General features: G+C 51.6%; 1 protein-coding gene across 2 annotated transcripts; it reads right to left on the bottom strand.

Annotated features, from left to right (window-relative positions):
* Positions 1-2,745: 2,745 nt before the first annotated feature.
* On the bottom strand, positions 2,746-10,232 carry LOC136303318 (uncharacterized). Of its 2 annotated transcripts, none has more exons than XM_066207021.1 (3): positions 8,134-10,232; positions 7,631-7,694; positions 2,746-7,048 (listed from the first exon to the last, which is right to left on the bottom strand). In XM_066207021.1, exons 1-3 carry the CDS (start codon positions 8,190-8,192, stop codon positions 5,294-5,296), a joined length of 1,878 nt encoding a protein of 625 aa, XP_066063118.1. In that variant the 5' UTR covers positions 8,193-10,232; the 3' UTR covers positions 2,746-5,293. The 2 variants fall into 2 exon arrangements, with proteins under 2 accessions (XP_066063118.1, XP_066063119.1); XM_066207022.1 differs by having other exon boundaries at positions 7,631-7,836; positions 8,134-10,231.
* Between the last annotated feature and the right edge of the window lie 2,264 nt (positions 10,233-12,496).

Below are 12,496 nucleotides of genomic sequence, written 5' to 3'. Positions count from 1 at the left end.
GCGTGACACCCCGAGACCAAGGGCCAGCAAGTGTCTCCTTGGGGACTGTGGTGAGGACGGAAGCCGCAGCGCTCTCGTGCCCCAAAGCTGAACTCCTCCTCCTCCGTGTCATCCACGGGAGCAGCGGCGTGTGCGTGACCCCTCGGGCCCCCAGCCAGAGCTGACCTTTTAAAAGGGAGCTGGTCTCCTGGCCCGTTCATTTCAGCTGGGGGCCACCCTCGTGTCCCCACCCTGTCCCCACCCGTGCCCCCCCTGGGCCACCTCCAGCCTCCGCGCCACCTCCCTGTGCCCCTCCCTCGATGTCCCCAAAGCCACCACGATGTCCCTGAGTGCCCGGGCGGTGTTGGGGAACCCCTGTCCCCACGTCCCCCACGGCGTCACCTCCCCGTCCCGGGTGACAGCGGCCACCAAGGTCCCCAGCGACAGCGTCACCTCCTCCAGCCGCCCCAGCACAGCCGCCCTGATTTACCCACCAAGGGGCAGAATTTGCCCTGCCAGGACCTCAGGGACCCATTCGGGGCCCCCATTGATCTCCCAGGGCTCCACTTCCCCTGCCAGGACCCTGATTTGGAATCGGATTTTTGGGATTGCTTTTGGGGCTGCAGCTGAAATGAATAAAATCTAGATGACTCCAAGTTATGTACATTGTATTGTATGTTGTTTGAGGTTAAAAAAACATTATGCTGTTACTTACCGGTCAGTTTAAACTGTTTGTGCCAAATTTGTGCCCCCAAACCTCCTGTCTCCCCCAAATCCCAAATCCCCTTACCTTCCTTCGGGCTGGGCCTCCGCTGCTCCCCGCCTGCTTGTCAAAATACTGGCACCGCCCAATGGGGAAATCACGAAACTCCCATGATGCTCAGCTCCACATGGAAGTTCAATTAATGCCAAAAACTCCTCAGAACAACGAGCCACCATGAAATCTACACTAATAATGGACACTACAGCGTAAGCGGGACGTCCAGCTACCTTTGAATGGTCTCCACCTTGTCGTCACTTTCTCGCCATGACCTGGAGAGTACTAAGAAAAGGCGGCACCCCTAAGCCACATGAGCCAAGGGAGTTCCTGGGAATCTCCGAGAGGCAGGAATCCCAACTCTGCAGCGTGAGCAGCAGATTCGCCTTGCACCTCCTCCTCTGTGACCAGAGGGACCAGCGGTGGCGTGTGCCACCCCTCGAGTTCCCTCGTAGAAGAGCTGATTTCAATAAAGGCATTTAAGGAGTTAATAATCATCTTCTGCCCTTGCTTATTGATAACAATTTGGGGGCTCGTCCAGGATAAAGCCACACCTGAGGAGGATCCCCCCTGCAGCAGACTCGGGATGTCCTCGATGGCTCTTTGGCACCGCTCGGCCACCGGGGCCATCGTGTGTCAAGCTTTTGGGGTGTCCTCACTGAAATCAATGGTGATGGGCAGTTGTAAAAGCAAAGTCCTTTATTGCACGGCTAAATCAGCCTCATGGAGGCAGAGGCTGTCACAGCTGAAGCCAGTGAAGTCCCCGTGTCCCCAGCAGGAGCGGTGGCATCTTATCACAGCAGCGTGCAGGAAGCCTTCTAACAGAAAGTTTCACGAAGAACATCAAGAACATAAAGTTTCTGATACATTCTCACATGAGGCCAGCGTGTAATGAGCCCCATGAAGATGCATCAAGCCTGAGGGTCGGCCTGCAACCTCCCAGAGTGGCTTCATAACATTTGCCAGACGGCTCTTCAAGTGCGTTTTGTAATGTAAAGGTTTTAACAAAGAAAGGTTTTAACGAAAGATAAAACATTTTACAAACGATAAAATGACAAACAACACAGAAACAGAAGGCGAGCACAGGTGTCAGAGAAGCCTCTGACCCCTGGCCAGGACACATTAAAAAGCGCCTGAGCACCTCTGAGCTCATTCTCAAGTATAGGATGATTAAGGAGGGACAATTTGCCTTGCTGCCAATAGCAGCAGCCACAGGTCCTGAGAAACATCTCCAAAGCCCAACCAGTGCCCCTGTGCTGGCACTGGGCTGATGTCCATGAGAAGGGCACACAACTTTCCAGCTTGGCTGCCTTCTAAGTTCAAAGGTAAACTGAAACTTTTTTCCTTAAATAGAATCATTTGCTTGGGTGTGGAAATGCATTCCCACAAGTTTCTGAGTCCCAAGCAGAAGCAGCAGCAGCGGCAGCACCTGTAGTCTGTGTCCCCTGAGTCTTATCAGTGTGCATATATTTATATATACATATAGATATCTACTGTCTTATCAGTAGCAGCCGCAGAAACAACAACAGTGGCATTTGTGATTGGTCTTCCCTGAGCTTTAAAGCAGCGCATTTTATTCTATTGGTTTCTACCAATCAGGTAGAAACACGAGTCTAGTATTGCCTTGTTGGGCCTGGCCTAAGCTAAGATTGATGTGCGACAATATTTGCAATTTCTTACACAAATTCTGCACATGTAGCTCTGTCTGTTCTATCTAGGCATGTTTCAGCAGGGCTACATTATTTTTCTTAGGATTAGAATTAAACCAACCTTGCAGAAGGCAATGTCACTTGAACTTTAAACTAGACTTTAGGTCTTTTCCTTGCTAACTGATTTCGTCTCTTATTTGCTAAGGCACTTTAAAACCCTCTATTTATTTAAAACTAAACTTGAATTTGTACCTCATGTCCGTGTGGACTGACGTGTGACTGAACTAAAGAAGTATGATTGCACCAATTAATCTCATTTTTCTATAGAAAGTGGTAAGGACAAACATCCTTGACCAAAAATTGATCTTTCCCTGTACAGTTTAATTTGGCATGAAAACATCATGTTTACAGAACCAAAAGTCTTCGGTACTTCAGGTTCACGAGATGCCGTGGGAAGGTGAGGAACCCACCAGTTCCATGCATCTACCGGGGACCAGAAATCCCATGTGGATGATCCTGCAATTGTACCTTGAATGGCTCTGTCAGTTTTCTCTGGAGCTGGCCAAGCATCCACTGGCACACCAACCAGACAGGTGGGAAATGGCTTTTCTGGGTTGTATTGGACAGACATACGGTATCTGAACCTGATGCACTGGCTAAAGTCACCCAGACATTTGTTTTAGGTTGACTGAGTGGCAAATTTGCATCACTAAAAGCAAGTAAATTACTAAAAGCAAGTAAATTACTAAAAGCAAGCACGCAAAAAAGCGTAACATTTGATTGAACCCCGTATTTCCCTTAAACTATTCTCTAACAAAGGGATTCTACAACACCACTGATCCCCAAGTGTTGGTCTTTGGTTGATCGACAGGTAAGGTTGCATTGATGAAGGCAAACAAAATAAGATATAAACACGATCCCTGATTTAACTTAATGCTTTTTGATTTAAGGCACTTCCTTTTTCATTTTTAATTTCCAGGCACATCTTTCAGCACGTTCCCTTTTTTGGTTCATCCACAAATTTCACCCGGGACCGGCCAGATATAAGGCACTGAATTATTTTGTTTGCCTTCAACTCTCCAAATTTGAATCTCTTTTGATTCTCTCAAAAATTCCCTCCTCCATTCCTCCCGAAGAATGGGAAGATGGGGGCTGCTTTCTTCACCGTGACCCACTGCAACGAAAAATCCAACGGCCTTGTGCTTTGTTTGGGATTCTAGATCACACCACAATGTTCACCACGCTTGTGCCAACAGAGCTCTACGATACCAACGATTCCCACACCTTTTACACGAACACAAACCCCAGGGTTGACAGTTCTTGCACGTGGGACAGAAGATGTCTGCCATCAGCTACAGTCTCCGTGCAGCTCACGTCTGCGTGCTGCTTCTCTGCTCTTGGAGCTGTCAGCGTGTTCCTGTGCTTGATTTGGCTTCCCGTTCTCCGCTGGAATCCACCCGGGCCCTGGACCTGCACAAACACAACTACTTCTTCACCTTCAATTCATGTGTTTGGGTGGTTTCTTTGATTGGGTAATAAAGCCCACATTGTGTACCATGGGGTCATTGAGTCAAAAATAGAAATAATTTGAGTGTCACTTTTTCATTGGATGATTTGTCCTTGAAAAGCACAGGTAGAGATAGAGAGAGACTCTCCATTTTGTGCTTAGCTAGTTAGTGTACAGAACTCACGGCTTGTGAGGCTGTAATGCAGACAAGAATGAATAAAATCCTGAGCCCGAACACCAAAACTGCGTCTCCCGTGCTCCAATCCTGGCGCTGGCAGAGGCTGAAAAGAAGCCGGCGCCTCGACACGGCTGCTCCCCGCGGCAGGCTCACGCCGATGGTGGGGGTGCTGAAAGCCTCTTTGGCCGCGCTCCGGGGCCACCCGCCCCCATGGCTGGTGACTCCTGCTCTGGGGGGTCACAGGGACCCCCGCCGGCGGCACCCCGGGGCCGCGCACCTCCGGGGCCGGCCGCAGCCGCGGCACCTCCGCCGCCGGTGTTCCGGGGCCGCCCGACCCTGCAGCGGGCACGGCGGCCAGAGATGGCGCTGTAGATGGAGGCTGAGTCTCGGTGGTTACAAAATGGCGCCGGCGGCAGTGCGCATGCTCCGTGTGGGGCGCCGCCATCTTGTTGTGCGGAAAATCACAGGGAGCGGCCATTTTGTTGTACGGAAGGTCTTTGCAGGGAGCCGCCATTTTTCTGTGCGTTCGGCCGTGCCGCACATGCGCAGTAGCGCTGCAGGAAGTTGTTGAAATTCCCGCGGTGTTCAAACCCGTTTCGTTCAGGAGGGCTGCTGTTCGGAGTGGGCAGCCCGCTGTCAGCACCGGGGGGGTCGCTACGAGCCCAGGTAAGTTACGGGAGGATTGAAGGGGCCCCTCACGGGTTCACTGGGAACGGGCGTGGGGCTGTTCTCGGGTTCGGCGGGGTTGGAGCCGGCTGCAGGTCCTTTGCATCTCCTTACAGTAAAACCGTCCAGTGATACCTTCGCAATGGTTCTCCTCTGTTGATGGCTGGAACCGAAAAGGCAAATCCAGCAGCATCCTCTGGATGCAGCGAAAAAACAAACTTTTAAGTCTATGACAACAAGAGGCCAGTCTCTTGGAATCATTGAGAGAGAAGGAAATCCAGGTTGTAAATGCCTCATGTCTTCTATCACTTGGTTGATCATCCTCAAGTCATGAAGCAATCTCCAGGAATCAGAGAAGTCTTCTTCTGAATGACAAACACCGGGGAATCCCAGGAGCTGTGTGTGGGTTTGATGTGGCCTTTTTGTAGCTGTTCCCTCACTAATTTTTTGAGGGCTTTCAAGAGGCCACAGATCTATCCAAACAGGCTGATTGGTTTTCCACGATAACGGAATAACGGTAACTTAATGATGAGCGGCAGGCGTCGCTGTGGTTTCCATTACGAATCCAATTCCATCTTTGCTCTCCACTGGAACATCACGTCTCTCCCCCACACTGTTGAGTTATCCCACACCACGTAGGGCCGGATGTCTGCTGTCTTTCCTTCGGGACCCGTGACAGTAATCTCGGATTTACTTTGCTTACACTCCGTAGCTCCTCCAAACCCCGTGAGGAGACACTCGGGCGGCCCCAGATTCCAATCGCTCGGCCAATGTCCATGAGAAATCGCGGTGACATCCGCCCCTGTGTCCAGCATGCCTGTGATCTGGACTGTTTCACCAGACTCCATGTGTGTCAGACTGCACTCCAGCTCCGGCTGTTCCTTGGTGATTTGTTTCACCCAGCGGTCATTAGGCGCCGGGGTAAAGCCGTCACAAGGTAATTCTCGGTATCCAGCTCGCTCATTTCTATTCATTGGCAGTGCAATAGCAACAGCTATTGGTGTTTTTGGTTCAATCACCACCGGGGCCTTGTGAGCAAGAGCTAAAACCTTCAGCTCCTCGTTACAATTTGCCGAAATGAGAGTTGGAAGAACTGAAAGTCCAAGAGTGCTGTTACTGTCCTTGCCTACGATTAGAAAGTCTTGTCTTTGTGTTGAAATGCCAGTCACTTCTACGGGAATGCATTCGCGGCAAGAGTCTTTTATAAAAAGTACCGACTTGGACGTTGCCAGTTCACATCGTGTCCCTGGGGGTAATACATCGGGGTGTTTTGGGAGACGGCCGGCGGTTTCACAAACTGCACCTGGCTCGGGTTTTCCCCAGGTATCCTCAGGCTGTTCAGGTGTTCCTGTGGTTGAGCTGCCGTTACTTGTTTCGCCCCACGACGGCGCCCTGCACTTTTCTTGGCGCGGCCTCAGGATGTCCTCGATGGCTTCTTGGCGCCGCCTGGCCATCGAGCTGCCACCGGGGCCACCAGGGCAAACGGGGCCACCGGAGCCGCCATAGGGACTTAAGAGGAGGTTGTGGATGTCCCCAAGTGTCCCCATCAGGTGATGCATGGCCAGGCGCGTGCTGCCCTCCCACAGCCACTTGACCTTGACCACGGCAGCCACCAAGTCCTCGCGGGCATCGGCGGGCGCCTCCTTTTTCTTCAGGGCCAACTCGACGTCCTGCAGCTGGCGCCGCAGCATACAGACGTACATAGAGGCTCTGGAACACTCAACCAGCAAGCGCCCCAGCAGCACCTGGGCCACCTTCGCCCGCTGTCCCCTCCTGGCGGCCGCCCACACCTGGCTGCTGGCCTTTATGACCTTGAAGGCCACCACCGCCCAGGTCGTGTGCGAGACCAGAAAGGAGGAGAACTCCTCGTTGACCAGGGCCATCAATGGCTGCTGGGTCGCAGCCGCCAGCATGTTCTTCACTGTTCCCCAGCCGGTGATCTCGTCCTGCAGGTCCCCAGCCTGGGGGGCGGTGGCCTCGGTGGTGTCCCCGTCCTCCAAGGTACTGAGGAGGGCGTTGGCTTCATCCAGCAGCCCCATCAAGCAACTCGTGAACAGAAACCTCGAGTCCCGCCAGTCCCCGGCCGCCGCTCTCACATCGTCCCAGGTGGCCCCCGGGATTGTCACGAGGGCGGCCACGGCCTGGGAGGTGACATCGCTGTGCTCCAGGGTGCACCGGAGGATCCAGATGAATTCCCTCAGGGAGGCGTGCAGGGACTTTGGGCACACGAAGGGCCACGTGTCCCGTGGCACGGTCACGGTGGCCGCCAGCTCGCCCAGTTTGGCCACAACAGCCACCAGACCCTCCAGCACCTGCGGAGGGGACAGGGGATGTGGCGGGGACTTTGTGGCCTCCTGGGGTGGCCCCTGTGCCCTCCCAGGGTCCCCTTTGGCCCCTTCCCTGCAGGGCTCAGCTGTTCTCTCTGTCCCTTTGCCCCTGCCTTGCCCTCTCTGCCACCCCCTGTGCCCTCCTGCCACCCCTCCCCATCCCCCTTGTCCCCAACCCTCCCCCAGGACCCCCCAAACCCCACCTGGGACCCCCTGAACCGCCCCCCAGAACCCAACAACCCCACCTGGGATCCCCAAATCCTATCCTGGGATGCCCCCAAACTCCCCCGGGCACCTCCAAACCCCCCTTGGAACCCCCCACAACCCCACCTGCGACCCCCCAAATTCCCCCAAGACCCTTCAAACCTCACCAGGAGCCCCCAAACCCCACCTGGGACCCCCCCAAACCCTACCTGGAACCCCCCAAACCCCTCCGGGACCCTCAACCCCCCCCACAAGCCCCCAAACCCTGCTAGGGACCTCCCAAAATCTCCCCCAGGATCCCCCAAAACCCCTCGTGTCCCCCCCCGTCCCCTCTCACCCCCCCCCATGCCGGGATTGTCGCACCTCGCAGGCATCCATGACTGCTGGGGACACTCTGGGGACGCCTTGGGGACACTCTGGGGACACTCTGGGTGTTAGAAATGCATATTGTATGATTGGCTTTTCAAACATTAAAGTGCGTTATGTTAGAAAGTTACGCTGTACTAATACAGTCTCTTTTGGCAGTGTGATAAATGCGGTTTTTAGGCTATAGCACGTGCTTTTTTAACCTAATTTAAAGAAAAGTGGGAGAGGCAATTAAGAAATTCCTCACGTCATCCTGTCTCGATGGCGATAACAACAAGGACACCAAAGAACTCCAGAGGGAAGAATTTACTGCCTCCTCGCTAAGGGATTTGCGACTTTGCGCAGCCACTGGAAAGATTGATTTGCAAGAAAGAATGGGGTGGGGGGGGGGGGGAGAAAAGCTACAATTAAACCTAAAGTCCAAAGAAGGGTTCGAATCATGTCCAAAATTCATGAATATGCAATAACCTACGCTATTGAAAGGAAAAATCCTTTGTTACCTGCGTGCCTTGGTGTGGGATGCCAGGTACCCAGGCGTCTGTATTCTCTTTTGCTTCATTTGCCTCTCATTGTCTCATTTCTTACTATGAAACTTTTAAATTTTTAACAAGAGCGAACCGTGTTTTTCACCATCCGGGGGCTCGGCTCGGGATATATTCCTCGCCTCTGATGCCCCAGGGGATCCAGAGCAGGAGGGGCCCCCAGCTGATTTTAGCAGCCTTGCTCTGCTTCCTCTGGTGTAGACTGGAGATCGCAGGTTAAACGCCCCGAGGGCGAGAAGGAGACAACAGAGCAAGAGGAGAAAAGGGAAGAAGAAGCTCCCGAAGAAGCCGTGGCGTTTTCGCTCAGTACAAATCTCGTGCGCAAAGACCTAAGAAAGAAAAAAGGACTGTGAGTATTTCTTAGGGGTGTGAGACGCGCGTTTGCGACGGGGACTGGGGTCCCCCAGACCTCCAAAGCAAGTGCGGAGCCTCCTGAGCTGCATTTCTGTCCTTTGGCGAGAGAGGCAGCCAGGACGGAGGCGAAGTGAGAGATGAAAGGACGGAGAGAGACCCCCGGGGTTGGGACGGGGTCCCAAAGAAAGGGGTTGGGCCCCTTTGAGGGAAGGGAGCTGGGTGTTTCCCGGCACAATCCACTGAGAAACAGGATACAAAGGGGGGGGTGGGGGTGGGGGGTGGCCCTAAATATTTTTTTTTGCCAGGTTGAGGGTTTAAAAAAGAATAAAAAAACATATCCGAGAAATTTGGGCTTAGAAGCTGCTGAATTGAGGGTTTGGGGGAAAAAAAAAAAAAAAAAAAAAAAAAACCAAAAAAAACCACCAAGAAATTTGGGCTTAGAAGCTGCTGAATTGAGGCTTTGGGGAAAAAGAAAAAACAATCAGGAAATTTGGGCTTAGGAGCTGCCGAATTGAGGGTTTGGAAAAAAAATAATTAAAAAAAACCCCAAAAAAACAAAAAGAAATTTGCGGTTAGAAGCTGCCGAATTGAGGGTCTGGGAGAAAAAAAAAAAAAAAGGAAAAAAAAAAAAGAAAAGAAAAAAAACCCCACAACCACCCAAGAAATTTGGGCTTAGAAGCTGCCAAATTGAGGGTCTGGGGGAAAAAAAACCCACAAAATTTGGGGTTAGAAGCTGCTGAATTGAGGGTTTGGGAAAAAAAAAAACCCAAACCCAAAACACCCCACAAAATTTGCTCTTAGAAGATGTCGAATTGAGGGTTTGGGGGAAAAACAAACAAACAAACAAACAAAAAACCAAAAAAAACCCAACCAAACAAAACAACAACAATAAATTTGGGCTTAGAAACTGCCGGATCGAGGGTTCGAAAATCCAGGAAAGCTGGAAAATTTGAGATTTGAAAGGAAAAGGTGCCGTTTTCTTGTTGTGTGGTTGCGAGAGAAGGGGGAGAGTGAGAGAGGAATACGGAAGAAATGAAATTGAGGAAGCGGGGGGATGAACGAACGGATGTGTGATACAGACTGCTGAATGTTAGATTTTTTTAAAGGGTTTTATTGCATCGTACTGCGCTGAGAGAAAGAGTTTTCTTTGGAGAAGGGGGGAAGGTGGCGTTCAGGTTGTTAGGGAAAGTGGGGAAACAGAAACCAGAGACAAATAGATAAAATCTTGAGAAATGGGACAGAAAAGCAGGAAGTTGGGTTCAGGAAAAAAAAATAATAAATAAATAAAAATAAAAAGGTGCCGGCAAAGATACCCCAAGATAGGCCTTAGGGAGCTACGGGAGTTAGCTGGGATATTGATCCTTGTACAAGAAAAAAGGACAAAGTGAAAATGACCCAGGATTGTATGACAGAATGGGCAGAAAAGGGAAATAAGATCTGACCACGTTTATCGGCCTAGATATGGCTCCTCTGAGTCTGTCAGGCTTTAAACAAATTCGTAAATTCAAAAGAACCACTTAATCCCGAGGGAAAAAACAAAAAAAAAATACGCTGCATGCTGGGTAGGGGACACAGACCCCACGGGCGTAAGAATTTTTAAAATACCAAAAACCCCAGAGAGAGAGAGAGCAAGAAGAGAGAAAGAAAGAAGAGGGCTGGGATGCCCTAGAAATACTGCCTCCCCCGCTGCCACCGGCCGTGCTGGCCCCCCAAGCCCCCGTGCCGGCCTCTGCCCCGCCGCTCCCGGCCCCACCGCCCGCCTCAGCCCCGGGGCCGGCGGCCGCCCCGAGCGCGGAGTCCGCGATGGCTGCCCCGGACACGCCGGGGGATCCGCCCGCCCCAATTGCGGCGGCAGCTCCGCCACAAACCCGGCCCGGTCCCAGCCACGGCCGCCCGTCCCCTGAGCGCTTCTCCCGGGGCTGCTCCGGCCGCGCCGCCCCGGCTGCTCCGCCCGTGCTGGGAGCATGCGCAGAGCGTCCGCGCGCAGCGCCGGTTTCCGGCCGTCCTCTCGGTGGTTCCGGCAGCAGCCCCGCCTGCGCCCCCCCACGCTTGGAGGACTCAGCTCCGGGCCAATCCCCGCCCACGCCCCGCCCTCTCGGGCGATCCCAGCAACCCCTGCGCCTGCCGCCGTTCCCTTGGCGCCCGCAGCTCCTGCTGGCCCGGGAAGTTTTTCCCTTGGAAGGCCAAATGCCGAGCCGGCACACCGAAAGCTCAGTCACCAGGAGTTCCTGCGGGAGGGGGGAGCACGGGCTTTGTGCAGACTTTCCCCACTCCTCCTGGAATACAAGTTGTACAACACGTGGGTGATCTCTTATTGTCAGGTGAAGCTGAAGTTAGGGAGGCTACCAGAAAACTAAAAAAAAGGACTAAGAGTATCAGAGGGGAAACTGCAGTTTGTAGAATCCGACGTGAAATATCTTGGGCACTTGATAAACAAAGGGCAGCCGAAAGCTAAACCCCGAGAGAATTGCAGGAATTTTATCTTTTCCCCCCTCCCTCTTCAAAGAAGGAAATCAGAAATCTACTGGGATTTTTGGGATGTTGTAGGCTAGGGGTCGAAGGGTTTACACAGGCAGTAAAACTTCTATATGGGAAATTGACAGCGGGAGGTAATATAAAGTGGGCCAAGTGAATTATCAAAAAAATATGAATATCGCCCTAATGCCGATATCCAACTGTGACGGACAAAAGGCTCTCTAACAGTTTAAAGTTAGGAAGTGTATGTTTAATGACGACGCCGGGCAGCGTGCGGGATAGCTCCCAAACACACGCGCCCCTACAGAAGATCACAGGGTCTTTTTATGTACAGAAGGATTGAATACCCAAAACACAAATGTATATTCATGACTTTAGTACCTCCCATTCCCCGCTTCGTATGGCAATTAGCCAAAAGCTATTAAGCATGCGTGGTTTGTTCTTTGAAATGGGTCGGTGGTCTTTTTTATGGGGCAGGGTCTCAAAATGATGAAGTGAGTGAGTCTTCTTCGCTTTGACTTTTTAACCTTTTAGTGTTGTGTGACAACTGAATCCTGTTTTCCCAGGAGTATTTGATTTATGAATTCATTGTCCTTCTTGAAGCCTATTGATTAGTCAGAACACACAAACATAAGTTGACAAGCCTCGTGATTTATCAGTTCCTTAAATCCGGCTTCTGCTTATCAAAAGGGAAGTCTATCTGTCTTACTTCAGCAATATCTGGTTTAACTAAAATCTTTAATTCTTCAAAATTAATGTTTCACAAGGAAGATGATGATAAATTAGAAGAAGTCCAAACCAGCCTCAGTGGCGGCTTTGAGCTTACCCTCGATTAGGAAAACTCCTTCATCTGTGTGTAAATGTGGGAAGTGGAGCAGCTCGTGGAGTTCTGGTTCAGGAGTGGGGAGGAGTGAAGAGGCCAATAGCTAATTGATCAAAAATGTTGGCTCCAGTGAGCCACGGCTGGTTTGGAGTGTATTCAAGCTATAGCAGCTACTGCAGTTCTGGTAGAAGAGAGCCGTAAGCTTCCTTCTGGAAGTAAACTAATTGTGTGTACACCTCACGCAGTCCGAAATGCGTTAAACCAGAAGGCTGAAAAATGGTTTACAGACTCCAGGATGGTAAAATACGAAGCAACCCTGATAGACGGCGATGACTTGACACTAGAAGCAAACAAAAGTTTAAATCCAGCGCAATTTTTAGATGGAGAACCGAAAAGTAACCTAACGCATAGTTGTTTAGAAATTATCCGATGCCAAACCGAAGTTCGGGAAGATCTCGATGATGAACTGGGAGGACCCGAGTGATCCAAGGGACGGACAAAGAATCACACCTGATCGGGAAATGAGGCCGAGCTTCTATCAGCGGTTTCGAGTTCAGCCTGGACAAGTTCTGAGACACCTCTGGTACCTTCCTTGGGGAGGAACACCGCCACTTCAGACAAAAAGATGATCAGCACTGTTTCGGTCAGAGCATTCTCATATTTTGGCCT

The sequence above is a fragment of the Chamaea fasciata genome, unplaced genomic scaffold (assembly GCF_029207755.1).
Source record: "Chamaea fasciata isolate MVZ Bird 193981 ecotype frontalis unplaced genomic scaffold, bChaFas1.0.hap1 SCAF_32, whole genome shotgun sequence".
Taxonomy (NCBI): Eukaryota; Metazoa; Chordata; class Aves; order Passeriformes; family Sylviidae; genus Chamaea; species Chamaea fasciata.
Note: the sequence above shows the minus strand (reverse complement) of the source record. Positions and strands in the feature narration are given on the sequence as shown.